The following is a 27,482-nucleotide window of genomic DNA, read 5'->3' on the forward strand; positions in this document are numbered from 1 at the left end:
GATAGATAGATAGATAGATAGATAGATAGATAGATAGATAGATAGATGGCACAGGATGAGTTGAAGATGAAGGGGTGATATCTGTAGAATAAAATTAAGGTGTGAGAGAGGATTATACTGGGAGAAAGAGAAAGGGAGAGGTAGAATAGGGTAAATTATCTCACAAAAAACAGACAAGAAAAGGCTTTTATAGTGGAGGGGAAGAGGGGGGAAGGTGAGAGGGAATGAGTGAATCTTATTCTCATCAGATTTGGCTTAAAGATGGAATAACATACACACTCAATTGGGTATGGAAAGCTATCTTACCCTACAGGAAAATAGGGGGGAAGGGGATAAGAGAGTGGGGTGAATGATAGAGGGGAGGGCAGATTGGGCGAAGGAGTAATCAGAAGCCAACACTTGTGAGGAGGAACAGGGTCAAAAGAGAGAATAGAATAAATGGGGGTGGGATAGGATTAAGCAAAATATACTTAGTTTTTCACAACATGATTACTATGGAAGTGTTTTACATGACTACACATATATAACCTGTGTCAAGTAGCTTGCCTTCTCAATGAAGGTGGGTGGGGAGGGAGGGAGGGAGAATATTTGGAACACAGTTTTAAAAACAAATGTTAAAACAAATTGTTTTCACATGCAACTGGGAAATAAGATATACAGGAAATGGGGTATAGAAATCTATCCTGACCTATAGGAAAATTGAAGGGGAAGGGGATAAGAGAAGGAGGGAAGTGATAGAAAGGAGAATAGATTAGGGGAAGGGGTATTCAGAGTGCATGCCATCTTGGGGTGGGGGGAGGGATGAGATGGGGAGAAAATTTGCAACTCAAAATCTTGGGGAAGTGAATGTTGAAAACTAAAAATAAATAAAATAAATTTTAAAAAGAGTGTGTCTTTTTCTAATTGGCAGGCTTTCTTTTCATAATCTTGTTTTTCTTGGATTGTTTTGTCTTTTTTTTTTAAGTTTTTCCTCAATCTCTCTCATTTGATTTTTAAAGTCTTTTTTAAGTTCTTCTATGAATTCTTTTTGAGCAGATCACTTGACATTACTCTTTGGGGTAGAAGAAGGTTTCTTTGCTTCAGTATCCTCCTCTGAAGATGAATTCTGGTCTTCTCTATTCCCATAGTAACTCTCTATGGTTTATTTTTTTTCTCCTTTGCCTATGCATTTTTTTTAATTTGTAGTAGCTCAGTTTTTATAAACACTTCAAGTTCTGGGGTACGGGGGAATAAAGCCTCTGGCCTTTGATCCTCCTTCAGTTCTCCCCTTTGCTTTAGAACTGGAACTAAGACCTCCAGCTTCCTGTAAGTGCCCACAGCCAACCCATCCCTGCCCCAGTGCTTTTGCACCCACCAGGCATATGCTGCTTCCTTCTCACCCTGACCATGTCTCTGCAGCACAGCTTGGTCTGGTATTCCTTATCAGCAAAGGTTCCCTCAATCTTCCCCAGCTTAGATGCCCAACACCCCTCACTATCCCAGCAGTAAAAGTTTTTGTGATTGGGGTAAAGGCAGCCTCATAACCCAGCTAACCCCATAGCTTGCTGCTTGTTATTTAAGTGGGCCTATGATTTAACCTGGAGGTGTTTACTCTTCACATGGATCAGACCTCAACCTAGAACTTTTCTTCAGATATTCTCCAATTGTCCCAGGAGGACTCCTGTTCTGCCCCTACTTTTATTTATTTTTACTGCTCAATATTTGTCCTAAGGCACCATTTCATCTTTCTTGTGGGGGAAAATCTTGAGAGCTTGAAATTTTCTGACCTACTCACTCTGACATCTTCCCAGAATCCTCTCCCAGAGATTCATAATTTTAAGGAAGAAAACAACTCCTTGAAAAGCAAAAATGGGCAAGGAGAGGCTAGCAAAGTTATAAGAGATCAAGAAATGATAAAAACAAAATATAAAGAATGAAAAATAGAAGAAAATGTGAAATATCTCATAAGAACAACTGATTTGGAGAACAGATCAAGAAGAAAAAACATAAAAATAATTGAACCACCTGAGAGTTATGATCAAAAAAAGAATCTTGATACAATAATACAAGAAATGATTAAAGACAACTGTCCTGAAACTGTTGGACATGAGAGGAAAGTAAAAATAGAAAAAAATCTACAAATCACTACCTGAAAGAGATCCTATGAGGAAAACCCATAAGAATATCATAGTCAAATTCTGAAACCCTCAACTCAAGGATAAAATATTATAACCCACAAGAAAAAAAAACATTTAAATATGGTGGTTCCCCAATTAGAATAACACAAGACCTAGCAGCAACACTAAAAGACTGCACATCTTGGAACATTATATTTTGAAGAACTAAAGAACTGGGGTTCTGGCCAAAAATATCATACCCAGCAAAGTTAAGTATAATCCTGAATGGGGAAAAAAATGGACATTTAATGAATTGTCAGACTTTCAGGATTATGTTAATAAAAAAAACTGAATTTAATAGAAGATTTAACATACAAGAGTCAAGAGAAAAATAAGGTACACACCAAAGACTAAGTACAAGGGACTCAACAAGGACAGAGTGTTTACCTTTCATGTATGTAAAATATAAAATACAAATCTAACTTGTTATTAATAATTGTGTAGCTCATAAGAAAGTGGGGTAGACCTTAGTATGATACGATTTGAAAAAGTAAAACCATTTAGGAGCAGCTAAAAAGAGTAATTATCTTATACAAATGAGGTGCAAGAGAAAGAACCAACACAGAGGAATTAGAAGGTGGGAGGAGGACTGATAGTTAAGGAAATAAAAAGCTGAGAGGATAAGCACGGGGAGAGGATAAAGGAGAGATCCTTAGAAGGGAAAACGAGAGAATAGGTTAAAGGAGGGGAATAGAAAAGTGCTTAGATCAATGTGAATGAGAGCGCAAGGGAATGATTCTTGGAGGGGGGGGGTAGGTTAAGTAATAGGAGAGCAAGACAGCCAATAAAAGTAACGTAGAGGAGTCAGGAAAGATAGGAAATAAGAGATACACACAAATGTAAAATAAAGATCAGGAGTAGAATTTGTTAGGAAAAAGGAGCAGGGGTGGAAATTATGATCTTGAACAATGTTGAGGCTAAAATAGATTGAATGAAAAGAGAAAAATAGAGAAACTATAGTATGTGTCAGCCACATCTATCAACATTGTTTTGGACTATTTAAAACAACTAGACAGTATAAGAATATTACTATGGTATAGGAAATGGTGAGTTGGTGGACTTGGAAAAATATGAAAGACTCATACTTATGAAGGAATAGGTTATCACCCTCAGAGAAACAGCAAATAAATAAGTACAATATGGTCTTATGTAGATGCATATAAATGTATGTGCTTATGATTATTAATATCTAAGTATTATGTATGTGTAAGTATATGTATATATATATAAGTATATGTGTTTTTATGACTATATGTATATCTTTGTGTGTATATATCTATAAATGTATATGTATGTATGTATGTATATATATATATATATGCATACATGTGTATGTGTATGTATGTGTGTGTGTATGTGTATCCATGCTTAATTTTAGCCTTCTGGGGTGGGGAGGAAGGAGGGGAAAAGAACAAAGTAAAAAGTGCACAGCAGAGAACAAAAAAAAGCTTACAAGGAAGCAAAGAAAAGATGGACAGCTCTCAATACAATGTGTAGTATTTATTATATAGACTTTCTTGAAATAGAAATTTATTGCTGTATATTTTGAATACTCTCATATGTTCTGCTGTGTACAAGGCAATGCTTTTTTTTTCCTTTTCTTATTTTGTATTATCTTAGTTTTAGTATTTATTTCTTTTTTCTTTTCTTATTTTATATCGAAGTTAAAAAAAAAAAGAAAACTACTATTCTAAGATTTCCTTTCCCCACTCCAATCAAAGAGTCCTAACACTCTCTCCCAGAAAAATTACCTAGCACTAAGCTACTAATTCGAATGATGAATGGCCCATGAATAGCTGAGTTGTGAAAGCAGTGATTTAAACTCACTGTCAGACAGACGGTTCCATTGCCATTGCTGCTTATGTTTAGGCCTGGATTCTATACCAAGAGGGTCCACAGCAAAAATGGTTAAGTTCAGAGATCAAATGGAAAAACCAAGAACTATGGAAGAAATAAAATCAGGTGACCCCATCTGCTCGAAAGACTTAATGTCCTGAATGTCACTGAAAGGTACTTCAAGTTCTAGGCCTAAACTCCTATCCTTATTACCAAAAAGATTCCACTAAGCCTTCAAGAGTTATGATGTTCTATGAGCAAATTTCTAACTGTGTGTAGTTTCAATGGTAGCATGATTCAACTCCTGAGAAGCATGGAGGGGCTCATTACTTGCTCCCTTCAGTAAAATGCATCCCATTGGGTGGCTAAGAGAGTTACCTGAATTGGTCTCCCATCAGGTGTCAGAACCTCCTCTGAAAGTTCCATCATCTTCAAGGCCATCAAGGCAATGGGCTTCGCATGGCAAAGGCTCTTTCTGTGCAGTCCTGCTGCAACACAGTATGCATCGCCTATTGTTTCCACCTGCAGCAATCAGATGAATCAAATGCAAACATATGATAATGAGCTAGCATCAAAATGATTATTTATCTGCAATCACACACATTGCTAAAAAAAATTTTCAGCAAAACATTAATAAATTAAGCAATTAGGCAACTGCACATAATTATAGCCAAGTTTGCAAACAGTCTGAATCAAATGCTGGCATCTTGGTTCCATAGCTATTCATCATCATTATCACCTCTGAAAATCATTAAAATCATGTACAACTGGAATGTGATATAATCATCCCTCAGGAAAACAAAATGATCTATATTATATTACAGTTGGACACATATCCACTATTAGTAGTAGCATCCCAGTGACATCCAGCCACCCTCCTTCTTTGTCAGCTAGGCAACTAGGTAGGGCAGTGCATAGACAGTGGGAGGCATGGAGTCAGGAAGACCTGAAATAAAATCTGGCCTCAGATACCTGTTGTGTGACCTTGGAAAAGTCACTTAACCTTTGCTTCAGTTTCCCCACCTATAAAATGAGGGTAATAACAGCATCTACCTAGAAAGTTTGTTTTGATGATCAAATGAGGTATTTGTATAGTGTTAAGCACAGTGTCTGACATAGTAGGCAATACATAAATGTTTGTTCCCTTCCTGTTTCTTTCCCCATCCCATTGGCTCTTTACATGGAAATCTCCATGAAGTTTTATGTGTTAAAATATCCTCCAACCCCAACATATTAACTCCTCTACTACACCAATATACCTGAAATCCTTATCATAAGAGAAAAATTGTTTTGACTAAAGTCATTGTCCATTTCTTTAAGATATAAAATATCCCCAGAAGGGATATCACATCAAGCTTTTACCATGTTGGCATGAATTTGTCTAGCAGAGAGTAACAAGCTAGTTCCATGTTTCATAGAACATAGGGCAGGTGAGCAAGGAAGACATTGATCAATCCACATCATGGAGCCTTGCCCAGGGATGGTAGACAAATGAGAGTGTACCACACCAGTGAGGAAGCTAGGTGGCCACACGCAAATATTTGGCATCTCAAGCTGAAAAGGAGGTATGAGGAAGGCAAGTGGAAGGATAATGGAGATAAATTTTATCTACAACAAATTTGCCCAGAAGTTTGTTTTATTAGTTATGCATCTACTTCATGTTAGTTCCATGTGATACATGAATTTTGTCCTTCTTATATCTCTCCCACCAAAGAATATATTCGATTCCATTCAATTCAACATTTTTAAGTTCTCTTTTGTGCTAGGAACTGTGAGTACATTGACAAAAACAAAATAGTCCCTGCCCCCAAGAATCTTATATTCTATGGAAAAGATAAAGTTTGTAATAAGAGCAATAATGGTATTTACATGGAACTTTAAGGTTTGCAAAGTCCTTTACATATAATATCTCCATTGAATCCTCACAACCCTGTGAAGGAAATATTATCACATTATATACACAAATAATTACATGATAATTTGGAGAGAGACAGAAACAGACACAGAGAGAGAGACAAAGAGAAAGAGAGAGAGGAGAGAGGAGAGAGAGAGAGAGCGAGAGAGAGAGAGACAGAGAGAGAGAGAGAGAGAGAGAGAGAGAGAGAGAGAGAGAGCGCTCAGGTTTCACATGAGCTTGTCATGAGTAAGGGACTGAAATGACTTGCTTGGAGTGACACAGCCAGTATATGTCTGAAACTACATCAATCCAGGTCATTCTGACTCTGAGGTCAGCTATCTATTCACTACATCAAGTTGCCTCTTATTAATATGATTCGTAATTGTAATTTGCCCTTTCAGATTCATGTATTTCCTCTCCTCATTGCTATCCCAAATCTGGATTTTTTTGGTAAGTTAGCCTCATAAAATTTCAAGGTCATTTCTCAAATGATTCTATATCAGCCATATTTCAATGACAATTTCCCATAACAGTGAACATTTAATATCTGGTGACCAATTGACTAATTGACCCATAAATTTTTTTTTCACTAAGACTTAGGGATAATGTAGCCTGACATTAAGTTTTAAAACCTTGGAGTCCTCAAAGGATACATGATTCAATCCTGAAGTGGAGACATCATTTAATGTCTATTGAAGGCAAATCTGGAACCAAGACAATGTCAATAAACAAAAAGTATATACTGTCTTAGAAAGAAATGAAAATATATTAGACATTTGATTAGAGGTATTGCCTGATCTAATCAGAGGTGAGAGAAGGATATCTGAGAAGGGACCCTGGAACTTCATGTGTCTTTCTGACCAAAATCCTGATTTTGATCAGCAGTGAGGAAATGTATGAAAATAAGAATGAATAAATTAAGATAATGAATCATATTGCTAAGAGGCAGCTTGATGTCATGGATAGAGAACTGACCCCAGAACCAAAAAAGCCAAGGTTCAAGTCCTGCTTTTGGCACAAACTGCTTGAGTGACCATAGACAAGTCATTTAATCTCTCAGTGTTCCAAGCAGCTACCTAAATTTTGAAGTTGCAGAGATAGTGCTAAACCTATATTGGTTGAGGGAATTCTCTCATTGGGAGGTCCCCATAAGCTTCCAGTAAGTGATAGTAGGGCATTCATGCTAGAAGAAGGGTAGCACCTCTGACCAAATAGTATCTGCATCTGTGGGGGATAGTGGGACTGATGGGCATTACCTATGAGTAACCAAGATGGAATTGATAAGTAACAGGAGAGATGAAGCCAAGAAGATAGATATTCACAAGTAGTAAGTAGCAGCTGGGGTGAGTAGATACAAGAAATACGTACATTTTAAAACTGTTTTAACTATTAAAAACACAAACATCCATACCAATCATTTGTTTACTTATACTACCCATTTCATGAATACTAAGGCACAGATTGTAAAGACAAATGTGCAAAAAAAAAGTATAGCAATTGAGATCACTCATGACTCATAGGGTGGGTCCCCTGGACAAAGTAATCCCAGGTTCAAGGCACTATGTAGGTCCTAATCCCATAAAAAATATAGTTCATGACCCCCAGTGGAAACATTTGCCTTTAATATAATTAATTCAAAGCAAAAGCATTAATGAAATAATATAGTAAAATTAAAATTAGTAATAAAACTTTCCCAAATAAGCCTGAGGCACCCCCACACCCCCACAATGTATATACATACTATTAGTGGGAATGATGGATGCATACATTTTACATATACAGGGGAACCACATGAGAAAACATGGGCAGGACACAGGCATGAAGGGGCAACTGACTCTGACACTGAAGAACTGTTGTATTCTGTTGATGTGATGGTTGCAGATCAGCTCTCCGGTGGTTTCTACCAAACAAGTTTTCTCTGCCATGTTTACTATCTTTGGTGGGCATATTATCTCTGCAGATGTTTCTCTCCACTGGAACCGTTCTCTTGCAGATGTTGCTTTGCTATATGTGTGGTCACTGCAGAAAAATCCCAGGTCTGGCTCTTCTGGGCACATGGTTATGAATCTCCCTACTTTTAGCTTCTGGTTTTAAATGGCATCATTAGCCAGAGTGACAGTTCTTCATCATGAGTAGAGTAGTCTCTATAATGATCTCTTATTTTGAAGTCTCAAAGCTTTCCATAGCTTTTTAAGAGCAGCAGCCTTCATAATTAGCCATAGGACCCAAATGAATCCCTACTAGGAAAAACCTTCCTTGCTTTTTTCGTCAAGGAGTGACCTGGACATTTTTTTTAAATTTCAGACTTCAATAAAAGAGACTTTTCAGCTCTAGGTAAAGATTCTTTCTCCCAGGGATCAAGATTTTTAGAAAACAGATGAGAATGACTTACTTGCTAAATAGTTAGTGTTCTCAGACTCAAGTTTACCTTTAAATTCAATGTCCTTGTTATGTGAGCTTAAACATCTCTGTCAAGGATTGCTGTCAAGCTTAGGGCTAAGTAATCTACATGGGCTCCCTGTTTAATCTAAATTGCGGATCTCATACTCTGAAAATTAATTTTAGAGAAGTCCTACCATAGCTGTATAGGTTATGTTCCTTGCAGTTTCTTTAGGGGGATGACAATAATAGTTATCATCTATATAGTGCTTCAAAGTTTGCAAAACACTTCATATGTGTGTGTGTATATATATATGTATATATATACACATATATATGTATATATACACATATATATACATATATGTATATATATACATATATATACATATATGTATATGTATATAATTTGATCCATACAAGAAGCTGGTGAAGTAGGTGCTAATATTATCCTAATTTTGTAGGTGAAATTAAGAAAGGGTAAGTGACTTGCCCAGAGTCACAAAACTAGTAAGAGCAGGAAACAGGATTTGAACTCATGTCTAGATCATTCTCTAATTACAGGTGTTTCTCAGGGTTCTGTACTGGTTACTATTCTCTCCTCTCTATATACTACTTTACTTCATGATCCCATCAGCTCCCATAGATTTAATTACCATCTGCTGATTATTCTTAAATCTACTTATCCTGCCCCAAATTCTATGTTGATTTAGAATCTCACATCTTCAACCACCTTTCACAATCTCAAATTTGATGTCCAATAGACATTTTAATCTTGAGCATGTCCAAAAAGAACTTATCATCTTTCTCCCTAAACTTTCCCTTTCCCCACTTTCCCTATTACTGTAGGAAGCAACATCATCCTCCCCTCCTTTCTCTCAGGTTCACAACCAAGGAGTCATCCTTGGATTCCTCACTATCTCTCATCACCCATATGTAATCTGTTGCCAAGGCCCGCTGAATTCACCCTTGCAACATGTCTTCTTTCCTCTGACCTTGCCACCACTCTAGTGGAATCCCTTATTACCTCATGCCTGGACTATTCCAATAGCCTTCTTGGTGGATCTGCCTGCCTCAAGTCTCTCCCCACTCCAATCTAACTTTCATTCTGTCACTAAAGTGATGTCATCCTCCTATTCAGTAAAATCTACTGGCTTCCTACTTCCTCCAGGAATAAATACAATATGCTCTTTTGGCATTCTTTGGCAACCTAGTTTTCTTTGCTACCTTTCCAGTCTTCTTATACCTTACTCCCCAACACATACTCTTTGATCTAGTGACACTGGTCTTCTGGCTGTTCCACAAACAAGACACTCTCTCAGCACTATATGTTCTCTTTGGCTGTCTCTCATGCCTGGAATACTCTCTCTCCTCTGTTCTGATTACTGACTCCCTTGGTTTCCTTTAAGTCCCTAGCAAAATCCCATCTTCTAACCCTCCCCAACCCCTCTTAATTCCAGTGCCTCCCTCTGTTAATTATCCCCTATTTATCCTGTATATAACTTGCTTTGTATATATTTCTTTGCATGTTAGATTATAAGCTCCATGAGGGCAAGGGCTTTCTTTTGCCTCTTTTTGTATTTCCAGTACTCAGCATATTACATGGCACATAGTAGATGCTTAATAGATGTTTATTGAACAACTGATTCAAAGTCCACATAAAAGCCAAGCCTAAGGGGAAAGGTCATTATGTCTCCTATCTGATCACGTCCTTTCCCATCCATTTGTACACATGGCATCAAGGCTTCAAGTCTTTTTAAGCTTTCAGTTGCTTTAAACTGTTATAGACTCAAGAAAAACAAAACAAAAAAAAAATCTAATAACAGCCCAATGTACAGAATGGATACACATCAGTAAAAGTTTCAAATGTTTACTTGGATATTTTACTGAATCTATAATCTCATTTGCATGGGTTTTTGTTCCAGTGATACAGATTATACCAATGATCTCTCATTCTGTGATTCTGGCCCATGTTCTTCCATAATTCCTTACCATTAGAAACTATCTAAAAAACTACAGGCCTTCCTTGGCATCTCTTAACATTTCACATTACAGTAAAATATTTGTCCATTGCCCTATGAGTTATTTGCATAATTTTTTTCTTCCTAACCTTTTCCCATAATTGATTTTCTATAACATACAGCTATATAGTATTACCTACAGAACATTAATTTTTGTATGGACTTTGGTGGCAAGCAGCAATTTGGAACTATGGAAAATGCTGTATAATTTTCCTTCAAAGCAGAGGTTGAGCATTATAGGTATGGAATATTGTATATATTGTCAGACTCAGATGATGTGTTCAATACTTTTGCTGAATTTTGTATTCTATTTTTAAAATACTGTTAAAAGGAAAGTTCTCTGCATAGGAGAGAGTGAACATATATATCTGGAAATGAATGAAATATGATAACAGAAGGTATAAAATGTAGAGATAAAAAATAAAATAGATAAAAGTTCTTTAGGTTTCTAAACGTGATCCAACCTATTTTCTTTTTCCAAGTCCATTCTTTTTTTGTTTTGTTTTGTTTTTTAGGCAATTGGGCTTAAGTGACTTGCCCAGGGTCACACAGCTAGGAAGTGTCAAGTGTTTTGGTCTCAGGTTGGATTTGAACTCAGGTCCTCCTGACTTCAGGGCCGGTGCTCTATCCACTGTGCCACCTATCTGCCCCTCCAATTCCATTCTTGATCCAACACATTGTTCATCCTGTCCTTGAAAGTAAAGATTTTTTTTTCATTCTTTAGATTTATATCTCTGGGAACATTAACCATGCCTAACACATAGTAGGTGAAAAATAAACGTTCATTGACTGATTATATGTGGGGATGGGCTAACTTAATGGATTGTCCATGCTAAATCTGAGTAATAAACACTCCCCATTTCCTTTGGTTTCTCTAATACAAATGGCTGTTTTTGAGTAGCTGCTGCTCTTACAAAGGATGTCTTGTAGTATTGCATAGTGCCATTAACACAATGCCATCTGCAGCAGAAGCCTTTGGAGGACTTCACCTCCAAAGGGAGCTATTCTCCCATTTCAACATTGCACAGTTTGTCTCCATGAAGATGGCAAAATATCTCCCCATTTTAGGCATTACTTAATATTAAGTTGCAAAAGGGTGGACAAAAACCATTGCTATAGTCACATATACCAGGTACCTTTTCTAATGGGAAAGAATCACAGAATGACACACTTACTAGCTGTGTGACCCTGGGCAAGTCACTTAATCCCAATTGCCTAAAAAAAAACAAAAAATCTGCTTCTTTATGTCAGATTGTGGGAAATGTAACTGTGCCTTAAGCAACAAATCTAATCTTAAATTGTACAGGATTTATTCCAAAGAGGTCCAAAAGTACATCATTAAAAGGATTCTCTTTGGAGAATGAAACCTGGAAATAGCAAGTTTCCAAAATAGTAAAGTTTTAGCATATATAGGTTGCACAATGGAGATAAAGTATTAGGCTTCTATTCAGGAAGAACTAAATGTGAATCTTGCCTTAGGTACTTTTTAACTGTATCACCCTGAACAAGTTACTTAACCCCTCTCAGCCTCAGTTCCTAATCTGTAAAGTAGAGATAGTATATAGCACCTAGTAGGGATTTTGTAAGGATCAAATGAGATTATGTAAACAAAGCACTTTGCAAACTTTAAAGTGCTATATAGGTTCTAGCTAGGATAATGATGATGATAATTGATGACGGTTTCCTAATAACATAATAACTTTTGTTAATATTAACATTGTTTTGATCCTTTCAAGTATTTCAAAATACTGTCATTTTTTTTTAATTTAGAACATTATTCACTGTATAATTTGAAATTGCCTGCACCCATCTTCCATGACAATACTCATAAATACCATTCACAACAAGCATCAAGAGCCTATCCTAGAAGACATTGGGCTGGCCTCAGACAAAGACATTTTTTTTTTTTGGTGAGGCAATCAGGGTTAAGTGACTTGCCCAAGGTCACACAGCTAGTACGTGTCAAGTGTTTGGTCTGAGGCTGGATTTGAACTCAGGTCCTCCTGACTTCAGGGCCGGTGCTCTATCCACTACGCCACCTAGCTGCCCTCAATTTTTTTTTTAAAAGAGACACAATCACTAGCCTCACAGAACTTAAATTCTGCTTTCAGAAATCATTTCCCGGAAGTTATTTCCTGTTGTGTAAATTCCCAGAACATTAGCCTCCTCAGAATCTGTTAGCTCATCTTCCTCATACTATTCAATAAAATAAAAATTCAATGAGTACATATTGAATGCATGCTTCTAAAACATGCTCTATGGAAATATGTAAAGAAGACATAGCATATGTTCCTTGACTTTCAGAACTACAATCCACTGGGCAGAAAATCTTGGAAAGTACCCTGCCAATGTAAATAGAGTATTTAACTAAGAGTGTAATCCATATGTATATAATGACATTGCATAAGAAATCATACAAATAAGCTAAAGTACGTATTATATATTTTTATAGAATAGTGTTCATGTATAGAGACATATAGTATGTATGCTGAGATTATATCTTTTTGCATCCACTTTGTAGTCAAATCTAATTTCTTTTTCAAACCTAATTTTTAAAAGTGTATCACCAAGTTATATGAATACTCTGAACTGTGTATATATATTCAGACTTGAAATTCTCACAGGTATTTGCAAATATTCTCTTGATAGCTGTTGTCTTTAAATCTCCAGGGCCTAATACAGTAGCTTAAATGTAATATACAACCACATTAAAAATAAATATTTGTTGAATTAAATTGAAGGCAAACAGTGGCTGCAATTTTAGGTTTATTCCAAAGAAGAGAAGAAATCTACAAATACATGTAAATATACAATCATCTGGATTGTTCAAGATATCCAGATGTTTGCAGGGTGTAAATAGCACATGTATAAGCTTTAATAAATGTTTCACTTTTCTTCGAGAATCTTTGCCATCATAAGCTAAAACTCAGCCAAAATGCCATCTTTTTATTCATCAAGAAGAAGGATAATACAGATTCACCACCAAAGTACTATTTTTCTCTTTTAACTTGTCAATATTGTCAGGCTTGCACAAATCTAGTAGATTTCAATGTATTTGAAAGTTTTACTGACTCCAGTTTATCATGATCTGTGTACATGGTTTCATAAGAGAAAGAAGATAAGTGAACACCAAACATCTGCCCTTGTTACTAAAATTGCTCTCTATTGATGGAGGTTATAACTTCATTATGCTTTAGATAATAGTCCCCATGCATTGTGATAGCCACAAATTCATCATCTGGTGGTAAGCCTTTCCAAATTTAGCTAGGCTGATTTTGGATAACAAGTATGCAGTTCTTCAGTAAGCCTTTATGCAGAGGCTCGCCAACTTGGTAAAATCTACCAGAGTTTGTCTTCTGCCAGTATAGTCTTGAGGCACCTCAGCAAGTCTCCAGGTAATGATGTAATGGAACACAGTGAAGATACAAATGTTTGTGCTCAATGGATGCTTGTTGAATCAATCAAGTAATAGGCTTGAACATGAAAACAAAAGCTACTATAGATACAAATGTCTGAAAATTTTATGGTATTTTTCAAAAACATTAAGTGTAAAAAGATGATAAGCAGGGAAAGCTATTATGAGCAAAACAGAATTAATGTTCTGGGTGACTAAGTTTCCTTTTTCAAAATATTAAAGAAACCACAGTTCCATATAGTTCTCAACAGTTTACAATAGTTAAAATTAACCTTGATGTAGAAGTAATATATACTAGTGTGTTATAACTGTTGATTTGCTGCCTTTATTCAGTTTTTTCTTCCCTTTAGCATGACAATCATCTTAAAGAATTTATTTCAACTTCAAGATGGATCAGATCTTTTGGTTTGATTAAGAAATTGACGTTTCTACTCTGATATATACACATATATTTATTTCTAATTTAATTTAAATTTTAAATAAGCATCGCTTTAGAAATCTCCCTAAATAGCAGTAAGTTCTTTTTCAACAAAATATATTTATGCAGATATATGTGCATATGTATACATGGGGGTGTGTGTGTATGTACACACACATACATAGATATGTAGTGATATTATGATCTAATGGAACAAATTAAGTTGTCATTTTTCCTATTTGCAATAGACATTCTTTAACCACTTGCTATCACTTTCTTTGTTACAGTTCAATGTTATAATTCAGGAAATAATACTCAGACATCTTAATGAGATTAGGGATACAGAGTCTATAGTTCTTGCATTTTCCTCCAGGTGAAATCAAGGACAAAGTCTGCAGAAGTAAGAGGTGATGAGACAGAGCAATTTTTAGCAATATAATAACACCTCCACTTCATAAAAATATTAGGCCTTTCATATGTGGAAGTCAAAGTTTCTTATCAACATTATTATATTAATCTTTAGATGTAGGGAAATATCAAATAATGTTTCACATCCAATGTCGCAGCAGTCTAGAAAATAGCTATTCACTCACATTCTAAGTGCATCTAAAGCTCAGCTGAGGATTTATAAATTTGGGGGCTATTTTTATAGAATCACAGAATCTCAGAGTTAGAAGAAATGTCAGGTCATCTAATCCAACCCTAACCTGAGCAGGATTTTGCTATAACACTGCAGGACTACCCTTAAAGTCCTCCAGTAATAGAGAATTCAGAACTTTCCAGCATAGCCCACTGCACTTTTAGATAGAAAAAAAAAAAAACTTCCTAATAATTTGATCTATCAAGCCAAAAACTGTTTCTCTGTTGCTCCCACCGACCGTTTCTAATTGAGCCTCCAAAACCTAAACCGTACTTCAATTACTTGAGATAACTATCATATCTTCCTTAAATTTTCAGGTCTCTTAGCTAAACATCACCATTGTGGTGGAATGGGAAGCATGCTGGATTTGGAGTCAGAGGACCTAGGATGGAATTCTACCTCTTCCACTTACTATTTACGTAATTAATCTTTGGGAATTTCATTGACTTCTCTAGGCCTACATTTCCTCATCCGTAAAATCAGATAATAGGACTAGATAATTTATAAAGTCCCTTGAAAGTCTTAATCTATGATCCTGTGATCCTTTGACCAATCTTCATATGCCATAAATTTGAGTTTCTTCACCATCCTAGAAAAATTCTGGAAAAATTCTAAATGGTCAATGTCTTTTTTTAAAATGTGGTATCCAGACTTGAAGAGTTCAGACATGGTTTTACCAGGACAGAATAGAACAGGACTTACTTAACACCTTATGCTTCTATCAATTCAAAAATATCTCATTTATTTTTTCTGCCACCTCATATTTTCCCCACTTATTGAACTTAGAATCCTACTGCAAACCCAAGATATTTCAATTATAACTTTTAATCTAACCATATTTCCCTGTTTTGTCTCTATATATTTAGTTTTTTTAACCTTATTAAATGTTTATCCCTATTACATTTTACCTTCATATAATTGTGCCATTGTTCTGGTCTGTCAAAATCTGTATGAACCTGGGTGCTGTCATGAAACATATGAGTTACCCCTCCTACAGTAGCTTGGTGTCATCTGCAAATCTGACAGGCATGGCATCCATGCCTTATGTTAAGTCATGGGTAAAAGAAGAATAAGACTAATCATGAATTCCTTTAGCAGGTTATATCTTTCAAATACATATCTATCCAGTCTTTAGACTAATTATTCAATTGGGTCAGAAACCATCTAAATGTATTATCATTTAGTTAAGACTTCTGCACTTTGTCTATCTCAGTGTATCGATAAGCCAGTGTCCCCTCTTTCAAATGGGTTTGATGCTAGAGTTTCCTTCTTTCTTTCTAAATACACGGGGAGATCTCACTGAGTCACCTTCTATCCTCTCCTTCCATGCAAGTCTGGTCACTGGGGATGAACTCTAGGCAATATGATCAAATAAGAAAAGTTTGTTTGGTCTGCCTTCTAACTTTTCCTTCTAGAATTAATCTCCAGGGCTCCTGTACCTTGGCCTTTCTTCCAAGGGACTTTCCTATGTCTCATTCTACAGGCTCTGCCTCTCAATTTACAGTCACAAATCCCTTAAGTTGTGTGCTGATAAAAGCTTAAGATATTGCCCAGTCCAGAAGTATTTTTATTTTAAATAGGGCTGCAGATCAAAGGATGTTTCAGAAATGAGGACAGATCATAGAGGTAATACATAAATACAGAACCTGGGGCCTCAATTAAAATAATTCAATTCAATTCAACAACCATGTGTAAAGAGAAATTGTGTTAAAGTTTTTTTGTAATAGTACCAAATTCGGAGTTAGAGTATGTAGGTTCAAATATTTTCTCTTCCATTTATTATCCTGGTAACCTTGAGCAAGTTACTTTTCTTCTACAGGCCTTAATTTTGTTGTAAAATAAGAAGAATCATTAGATAATCTCTAAATCCTTTTTAACTTTAAATCTTATTGTAAGTAGAGTGAGCTTTGATAAGTCACTTATCTGGGGCATAAGTTTGCTGTTAGTTTTCTGAAAAAGGCAAGTTGTCATGTGTTCTGAAATAGTAGTTGATGATCTGCATATGACAAGGAAGTTGTTCATCATTTTTACTTGACTTAGATGAGATATACTTTGATCTATTTCTACCTGTTGCAGAGAAGACAAAAGAAAAAATATGATTCTCATATATTGAACCTGTTGTTGCTAAGAGAGGAAGAAGAAGAATCCTACCAAAGAAGCAGAGGATTTTGTCAATAATAGGACAAGAATTGCTGCCTTTCCCCAAAAAGAGCAGAATAGGTACTTCAGCTGAATTCATCTATTAATACTGAAGCTACATATTGTTTCTATAACATTCCCATTCTCCTCACAGGGACTTTTGCATTGGTGGGGGAATTTGATTCAAGTTTATCGGTGGGATATCATATAAATATAATGTGTTTGCATTTTTGGTGAATGTTTTATGCTAGCTGAGTCTTAGTGGATGATTTATTAATGGGAAACACACCAGTGGGGGCTCATAAGAGACAGTATTCATAAAAAAAGGGTGTGACCAACACCTCAATCCCAATTAACGACAACAGATCATCTAAACCCTGATATCAAAGTTATCAACTCTATCAATACAATTTATAAGCAAGGTATAGACTATTCCTTGACACTTATATTGAAACAATCACTCAAAGGCATAAAAAATATATAATGTAAACAATATACTTAATCAAGTTGGAAGGAGTTAATTCCTTCAAACCACTGGGTAAAACCAAATGTATTGCAATTAACTGAAAAAATTAGAAACACCTTTAATTCTAGGCATGTAAAAGAAAGGGATTCAAGTAGAAGCTTTCTAGCAATTGCTTCAAAAGTCAAGCTTTGAGAACTTGAGGAGGGAAACCCCGAACCTGGAGGAAATAGCACACTTCACCTCCCCTACTGACCATGTCCTTCACCTTTTCCTACCAATAACCACACTCCATAGTGAGTAGTGACCCTTCCTTGCCCCAGATGCAAAAATTGCCACATGGTCCGATTACTTTGGATTCAATTGCTGTTCTTTCCTTGTTTTCTGTCCAAACAAAGATTGTTTCTATAAGGGGGGGGATTGGGAAGTGAGAGGCAAAAGAGATTTTAAAGGTCAGTTAGTTAGTCATGAGCTGTAGGCTGCAGTAGGCTGGAGAAAAGATTAATAGAAGAAACCAATGTTCTTCATGGTCATTATGTAGCTACAAAGTTTATCTCTTGTATTCTTCAAATTATGAAACCTTAAATAATGAATTTTTGTTGTAACAAATTGAGCATTTTATTACATTCAGTTTTGATTTATGAAGATAAATTTTGTTACAGCAAAGAAATCCCTTTGTTGCTAAAAATTTGATTGATAGTCCTTATGTCTAGATTAATTTTACATTCTGTCCCATGGATAAAGGAATATATCAAGTTATACATCTTGTAACATTATTTTGTAATATACTCTCAGTCTCCTAATACCAGGCTCTTTCCTCTCCTAACCAGGGTCCAAGATGAGGGTCTGCTCATGGGTTTGGACGCTCCATGTTTTTTATAACCAAACTAAGTTAAGCCTTATTTAGAAAAGGAAAGCAGATCTAAATTAGAGTTGGATCTCACTGTTTTCCATGGGTCCTAAGGAAACAATGGAAACCATTCCAGCACTACTATGTCACTCACCTTCAGAATGCACTTTCACTTTGAGTTCCCTGATAACTTCTTTATTGAAAGTATGTTTTCAATTTGTAAATATCTTCCTGTTTTTGTTTAATTTATCATACCACTTTCACATTAAAATGAAAAATAGTGGACTTTCATCCATTTTATTATAGTCAGAAGAAATTACAGCATTTTAGGCCTTGATTTATACATTTTTTTGCCTAACAAACTGTTTTTGAAACATTAATTCTTTTCCTAATTTGAGACAAGGACTTATTTAGTTCACTGGCAAAAGAGTAGTGTTGACCAAGAGATAAAGACATTTCACCAATTAGAGCTACCTTTGGATTAAGAAATGTCTTTAAAATGTAAATATGTCCTGCTCACTAAGCCTTATTAATACCTTAGTATGAATTTGGTATTTTAATCAGATTGAAACCTAGCTGCCATCCACAGAGAACTGACATTTTTACCTCCTTAAAATAAGAAAGGGGAATCATAACACAAGAGGGAAAATCTGGGCACTTTAGAAACCTCTAGAGAACCAGAGGGCATTCTGAGGATAGTAGGTATACAGCGAGTAGAGAAGCTCAAAATGGGAAGTAGAGTGACAACAAAGACTCTCAGATGATGACCTGGCCACAGCAGGATAGCACTCACTAAAAAGAATACAACTGACTTTTGATTAGTGCTCTCTCTCACTCTCTCTCTCTCTCTCTCTCTCTCCCTCTCTCCCTCCTTCCCATACAGATATCTCTGTGTGTGTGTGTGTGTGTGTGTGTGTGACAGATCACAGCCACCCAGTGAGGAAGATGTGATTATTATCCCCAGTTTGCTGGTGAGGACACTGAGGCTAAGATGGTAAGCATTTGAGGCATACTTCAAACTCAAGTCTTTCTCATGCCAAATCTAGAATTTTGCCCTCTGCTCTAGACTGGCTATAGATTACTCCTGCTGGAGTTAAGATGTGACACTACTTTAGAAGGCTGAAAATTCTATTTATCCAGGTCCTCTAACCAAGGTTAATTCAGGACAGCCGTTTTGATTCATATGTAGAATTCTCTACACTCCTACCTCTACCTGGGAAAACAGGATAAAAGGTAAAAGGGGGGAAAGATAAGGAGACATATACATTCATCTTACTAAAACACTTCCTTCTCTTCTTCTTTATTATAAGTTGGGAAGACTGAGGAGATTCCATACTAGTTAGAAATTTGGAATAGATGCCCCACAAATACTGGGAGCCTGTTAGATTTTGAACTGCATATCATAACTGTGTTTAAAAGTGTATAGAGGGGGCAGCTAGCTGGCGCAGTGAATAGAGCTCTGGCCTTGGAGTCAGGAGGACCTGAGTTCAAATCCAACCTCAGACACTTAACACTTACTAGTTGTGTGACCCTGGGCAAGTCACTTAACCCAGATCACCTCATTAAAAAAGCAAAAAAAAAATGCAGAGTTCAATATTTTAAGTAAAAACAGGTTTTGCTAAAGATGTATTGTTAATTTGAAGGAAAATGACTTGAAAAAAAAATTCAATTGCTCAGAAAAATAGAGAATTAGTGTAATTTTAGTTGACTTTTCTGACCCAAATACAACTTCTCTTAAGGATGTCTCAATAATCTTCAGCTAGTACAACTGTGGAAAAGAGAACATAGATATAAATAGTATAGTTATTTAGCTAAAATTACTCCCAAATGGGAAAGAATGGATTCTAAATGCTAACAGTAAAGACAGGTATTCATTCATCTGATAAAATAATTTGCTTTATTATTAATATAAACATCAATTTCTTCCCAGATAACCTAATTACTATGTTTAATTGCTCTAATTAAGGATGATGTATATAAGAAAAGATACTGCATAACATGACATGCAGGCAAAAGAGGTGTATTGAAATAGTAGTCAACAGAATAGACATTTCCAACTTAGTGGTTAGCTACTAGATATCAACAAATATAAAAAATGGAAAACAAGACTTGAACATCTCACTAATACTATTAGAAAATACTTAAATGGACCACATATTATTTAATGACTATCTGACAGAGTCTAACATTGACTAACACTGTGCTTGGCACATAGTAAGCATTCAATAAATGCTAATTGCCTTGCCTTACTCTTCCACTGTGGATAAATCATTCTCTGAGCCTCAGGTACTTCATCTATAATATGAACATCAAAATATTTTCACTATCCAACCCATAGAACTGCTGAAGAAAATACCTCATAAACCAAAAGTGATACATAGAAGTGAGCATGATTGCTTTATTACTAATAATAATGGTAGAGACAGCTAGGTGGTACAGTAGACAGAGGGTTGGACTTAGAATCAGCAAGATCAGAGTTCAAATTCAGTCTCCTTTGTTTACTAGAAGTGTGACTCTAGGCAAGTCACGTAACCTCTGTCTACCTCAGAATCCTCATCTGATAAATAGAGATAAAAATAGCACCCACCTTCCAGGGTTATTGTTAGGATAAAATTAGAAAATATTTACAAAGCATTTTGCACACCTTAAAATGCTATATAAATACTAGTGATTAGCATAAAGAACTTATAATAGAAAGATGTATGTAAAAATAAGGTCATCATTCATCTTAAAATCATTTTATTATTCTTTCCTCAAATCATTCCTATCAGGCTTGATGTCAGGAAAAACTAGCAATTGAGTGATATCCCAAAGTAGAATGACCTGACTGTCTTGGGATGTAGGAGAGGTCTTTAAACAAAGGCTGATTATGTAGGTTGTAGAAGAGGTTCTCATTTAGTTATGGGTTGGACCACATAGCCATTATACCTCTTTCTACTGCAATTCCTCAATTTACTCAGTTAAAACAATTTTCTATATAACATAGAAATATGAAGTCAGCCATACTGTTTCTATCCAAACAAATCAATTAAAATAAATGAGTGAAACCAACAAAGATCACCAGTTGGAAAGTAAAAATTTCAGTCAACAAGTTGTTTTGCCCAAACTGTACCAAACAAGGAGTCATTTTTTAAAAAAACATTCCATGAAATTAATCAAATAGTATATCTGATACTTTTACTTCTTTATTACTTCTTTTCAATACAGTTCCTGCCTCCACCACTGTATTGAAACTACTCTTTCAGATGTAAACAGTAACCTAATTAGATAATGTATACAAAGCACTTAGCCCAGTGCTTGACATACAGTAGGTGCTATATAAGTGTGTGTTTCCCTTCCCTGCTTCATATTTGAAAAATCCAAGGAGCAAATTTTATTCTTCATCCTATTGTGCCAAAAGCCCCTTGCTAATAGGAGCTTTGACCTTAGGTTTCTCCTACTGCTATCACTTTTATTGGCTCTGTCTTTTAAGTATTATTCATTCCTTATCATATTCTCTGGTTCCTCACAGTTTTCCTGATGGCTTAAGATGGGCATTCCCCAAGATTCTGTCTTGATCCCTCCTTTCTCTTTGTGTTCTTTCCTGGCAATCTCACCATCAGATCTTCAGCAATCACTTTTCTGCATATGGTCCAAAAATCTATTATTGCCAGCCCTGAACCCCATCACTTTCTGCTGACATAACACCTTCTATCAGCTCTTAAAACTCAACTGTTTCAAAACCAAGCTTATTTTCTTTTTCAACTTGTCCTTTTCTGTCTTTGGTGGTAAAATTATTTATCTTATTGTTCATATTTGAAACCTATGATCAAATCTTTTATATGGGCTTGTTATATATTGACCAGTATGCTGAGGGACATACAAAACTGAAGTACTTGTGTGCATGAGTTTTACAGTCTAGTAGGTTCTATTTAGTGATAATTTTTTAATCCACCTTTCTACTCCTTCTGGTATAGAACCTCATCATTCATCTGAAATATTTTAACAAATGTTTTTTACCTCTACTCTTTTCCCTTTCCAAACTTTACTTCATATTGTGGTCAGATGTATTATCTTTATTCACAGATATTCCTCTTCTACTCAAAACCTCTCAATCAACAAGCATTTATTACGTTCCTATTATGTTCTATACACTGTACTAAGCCCTACTATTGTACTAAAATTTTACTATTTGGGGAAACAAAGAAAGGCAAAATACAGTTCATATCTCATGGACCTTACAGTCTAATGCAGAAGACAACATATAAAGAACTATGTACAAGGGGCCAGGTTAAGGGGCGTTTCACAAGTCAGAAAGAGAATTTTATATTTGATGCTGGCAGCAATAGAGAGCCCCTGAAATGGATTGTATAGGGGGATGATACGTCATATATCCTTTAGGAAAATCAATTTGACAGCTGAGCGGAAGATGAATTGGAATAAGGAGAGTCTTGAAATAGAAAGAACAACCAGTCAGCTATTGCAATATCCCAAGCCTGCAATAGTCCAAACTTCAAATGCTAAGTTTCATTATGGTTTAAAATCCTATGATCCTACAAGAATCTTTACTATCCATCATATAAAGTTCAAACTCTCTTGTTGAGTACCCAATGCCCTCCATAATTTGGTGACACATTACTTTTCCCATTTTATTTCTTTTCACATATTCCCCCATCAAACTGATCTGCTTGCTGTTTTTTTTCATACAAGCTATGAACTTTACCTCTCTTTGACCTCATGTAGAACTCCATTTACATCTCTCTGATGTATTGATCATGTGTTATTTTTATTTAGAATTATTTATGCATATGTCATGTCTACCTACTTAATACTCTAAGCCCCATATAAGAGCAAAATTATGTTTTATTTCAACTTTGTATTACCCCCAAGACCATCATAGTGCTCTAAACTTAATGGCTGTTGAACTGATTATGACAGAACAGAGAAAGAGCTCTAACTGGACTCTAAGTTGCCAATCATGCACTGAGATGGCTTTCAGATTTTTTAGTGACATTGATGCTATCTTGACCCCTTATAGTTGTCTTGTGGTCCATCTCTGTCCTTGGGCTCATCTATGGAGAGAGTATGATAGTTGTAACTATGAGTTACAAAGCACCCCAACAATCAAATGAGATATTTACGAGGCACTTAACACAGTGTCTGACACATACTGGGTGCTTAATAACCCTTCCTCTTCTTCTCCTCAACACTCAGAACATGTTTCTCTCACTGACATCAAAACAATTTTACTTATTCATAGGATCATGGTTCTAGAACCCAAAAGGACCAAAGAGGTCATCTATGCCAATCCCTTTTTTTTAAGAGATAGATGGAAATCAAGGCCCAGAGAAATTAAGTGACTTGTTCAAGGTCACAATGGTAATAAAGAGTCAGAACCTGAACTCAGGTCCAGGGGCTCTGAGTTCAGTATCCTGTTCACTGCGCCATGACACCTCCTTTCAATTAATATCAGTTCAAAAGAAATCTCTTGAGCTCTTCCTATGTACAAGGCACACTGATAGAGACTGCAGATACATAGATGAAAAATAAGATACTTCCTACCCTCAAGTAGCTTAGATTGTACTAGGAGATAAACAGATAAAACAAGGTAAGGGATGATTAAGACAAAGGAAAGGTCCAGGCCCAGACAAAGTAATCTAAGAAATTATGAGAAGAAGAAAAAAGACTATTTTCATCAGGGGGGATTTAGAGAAAGCTTCACAGAAAAGGTGGCACCTAAATGAAGCCTTGAAAGAAGAGAAGGTTTTCGATTTAGAGAGGTGATAACTGAATGGATGTTAAGTATAGCGGTTGATCTGCCAAAGACAGAACTGCATTCAAGGAACAGCTAATTACTCAGTTTGGCTGTGATATAAACCATGGGAAATATGTCTAGAAAGGAAGGCTGGAGATTGAGGAGGAAATGGAGAATGAGGCCGAAGAGTTTATATTTTGTCTAAAATCTAAAATCATGCCCTAAAATATAGTAAACAATTGTACCTATCCTCTGAAGACACTGAACACTCAGATCTTCTTTTAAATAATAAAACAAGTATTCATTGGACTTGGGCTACAGTTTTATTCAAATAAAGGAAGCCACCTAGTACAATCCCTTTTTTCTATAGATAAGGAAACCAAAACCCAGAAAAAGTAAGTGAGTTTCTCCAGGTCATACAAATGATAAGTCATAGAACCACGATTCAAATCCAGGCCTCTGATTCCAAATGATGCTCTTTCCATAACGCTTCCTCCTTAAAGTGGGATTTTAAAACTAATTTTGACTCTGAAAAATAATTTGGGCTTGCCATAAAAAGACATCATCATTTTGGGGAGTAGTTAATAAAAGGTTTTTAATAAAACCCCAGCAGACTTAATATCTGTATAAAAATCTTGATTTCTTTGATTTTCCAGCATATTTAAAATCAAATTCATGAATCATAATTACTTTAAAACATATATAAATTTGTGACTTTTTGCAAATGTATTAACCATAACCTTGGACAGCACCTCAAGTATAGTAGACATGTTTGTTGAATTTAGTTAAATTTGAATTCTAAGATATAGGAAAAACTAGAATTTTTCTCACTTTAAATGATCTTACCAAGTTTACCAAGAACAAAAGGAAAACTCCAGCTAATTTACAAAATCAAAGCAAAATGTTAAACTGATGACAGCAAGGCAAAAAGTATAGCTTTTTAGGACATGCATGATAAACTGGACATGAGGAGTAACTAAAAATTATAAATCTTAATCTTTGAGGTGAGTATGGCTACCTAAAGGTGGCTGTTTCCTTAGAAAGTAATGCTGCTAGATGAGCAGGTGGACTTCAGAAAAACATGGAAAGACTTGTATGGACTGATGCTGAGTGAAATGAGCAGAACCAGGAGAATATTGTACACAGTAACAACCATGTTGTGCAATGACTAACTTTGATAGACTTAGCTCTTCTCAGCAATGCAAGGATCTAAGACATCTCCAAAAGTCTCATGATGGAAAATTCTTTCCACATCCAGAGAAATAACTATGGAGTTTGAGTGCAGATTGAAGCATACTATTTGTTCTTTTTTTTTTTTTTTGGTCTGTTTTGTTTTATTTCCTCTTTCTTGTGGTTCCTCCTATTGGTTCCAATTCTTCCTTACAACATGACTAATGTGAAAATAAAGAAAGAAAGAAAGCAATGCTGCTGGCAGAGCTGTGCAGTTATCTTAATTTAGAGAAAAGTAAAATGTGGGGCTAATTGTGTGGGCTAAGCATGGAGCATGAGTCCATAAAAAATATCAGTAATGCAAATTGAAGGTTTTCTGCCTAGAACTTGGGCCTTCTCTATTACCTCAGAATTGGAATTTTTAACCCTATTTCTCAGACAAAATCTCTCTACTTGTTCTTTAAACACTCTTTGATGCTGATGCAGACTTTCATATCAGATCTAGATACACCATCTCTTGGTGGCCTCTCAGCTCAATACAACATATTCCTAGAAACCAATTTCATTTCCATACAACCAACTAGACACTTTTGACTCCTCCAAAATTGGGAAATATTATAGCCCAGGTCTATTTTTTTCTTTTTGCTTTCTACTCTGGGAGGCTTCAATAAATAAAATGAAAGGCACTTAGCCCTAATCCATGACAGGTTCTTTCTCTGTCCTTGACCTTAGACAGATTCAGTAGAAACATTTCATGTCTCTTTGAAGTTGAACAGTAAACTATCTCATCCAATACAAGAATTCCTTTAACAACATTCTTGATGGATATTATCTAGTCTTTGCTTGAATATCTCTTGTGATGATGAATTCACTACTTGAGACTACAGTTATCCTTTCCACATCATGGGAGTTAGGGGAATGATGTCCCTTTGTACCAGAGAAGAAGTCTGATTTTTTTTTATAGAATGTTTACAATATTCTATTCAAAAATTTGGGTTTAGTATTTGGTCATAGGCTATATGTAGGTCAATGTTAAGTAAAATTATTGTATGAAAAAGAAATTAAAAATACAAAATAAATGGGAAATTTTTAAAATGAAACAAATTTGAAGAGAATAACAGATGACTTCCACACCTTCAAAGTGGAACTTATAGGGTTCTGGGTGGCCAGGGACATGGTCCAGAAACAATAACACTTTAAAGGGTAATTCCTTGGTGGCAAAGTATTTTCTAACCTCCAGCACAAACCGTTGATGAAACCAGTCAAGGAAAAGTGCCCCAAAGATAGGCAGCTGGTACTCATTCTTTCCATTCAAAGCTCAAGGGTTAGTAGCAGTTTATGTAAAATGTTTTTTACCAACAACCAAGATGATGGATAAGTTAACATGCTTATCAAATTCACAAATTAACAGAAAGTTGGAAGGAACAGCCAACTCATACAGAAAGAACCAGCATTTTTTTTTAAATCAGGCCAGGTTAGAATCATGAATTAAGTTTAATACAATAAAATTTAATTTAAAAATTAATGAAATGTCCCACGTTAATATTTAAAAAATCAATTGTCAAAGTACAGAATTTCTGGAAATGGGTTTGGAAAAGAAGTTTGTATTTTAAAAAAAAATAAGCAATTGTTTTGTTAAGTTCAGAAATTTAAAGAATTAAAATTGAAAATAATACTTAGAAGTTTTAGTAGAATTAAAGAATGGAAGTTATTAGTCGAAGCCAAATTAGACAATTCAATTGTAGGCTGCATTAATAATAGCATAGTATCCAGGACAGAGGTGATAGCCTTGCTAACTTCTGTCTTAATTAGACCACATCTGGAGTATGATATTCAGTTCTTGGTGCCTAATGTGTAGGTCCATATGTGTGTGTGTGTGTGCATCTTAAAATTACTAGAAGGAATACTAGTAATTTAATAAATATAACTAACATTCAATGTGTGTATTAGTACAATAACATGTACAACTGTACCTTACTAGCTCTAAATCATCTAATTCAACCTTCTCATTAGAAGAACATCTAATCCAACCTCCTCTTTCATTTTACAGATGAGAACTTTGAAAGGGTCAGTGGTTTATTCATGGAATTGACACGGTATCCAACACCTCAATTTTTCATTCTTTTATTCTTTGCCTTTTTATTTGTTTCTGTGGAGTCAGCATGCTTTAGAATTTACCTCAAATGGTGAATCAGGGAAGAAGAAAGAATTTTTAGTTAAATTTCATGAGGCAATAGACGTACAAATATGTTAGAAAGTAAGATGGAAATATCTAGTTCAAATGAAGTTTGAAAAGTCCCAAGAATTTTTTATGGAGATAATTGAAAGACCTCTTTATTGGCATAAACAATAGTTTAGTTGAGT

At 35.5% G+C, this 27,482-nt stretch overlaps 1 protein-coding gene across 1 annotated transcript in view; it reads right to left on the minus strand.

The window, feature by feature from the left end:
- The window catches only part of GUCY1A2 (guanylate cyclase 1 soluble subunit alpha 2), a 430,789-nt gene that overhangs the window by 145,099 nt on the left and 258,208 nt on the right, over nt 1-27,482 (minus strand). Inside the window, exon 6 of the mRNA XM_027849552.1 lies at nt 4,371-4,514. Within this exon, the coding sequence (XP_027705353.1) occupies nt 4,371-4,514 (144 nt within the window). The remainder of the gene's footprint in view (nt 1-4,370; nt 4,515-27,482) is intronic.

This window comes from Vombatus ursinus, unplaced genomic scaffold (genome assembly GCF_900497805.2).
Source record: "Vombatus ursinus unplaced genomic scaffold, bare-nosed wombat genome assembly UNPS02007612.1, whole genome shotgun sequence".
NCBI classification, from domain to species: domain Eukaryota; kingdom Metazoa; phylum Chordata; class Mammalia; order Diprotodontia; family Vombatidae; genus Vombatus; species Vombatus ursinus.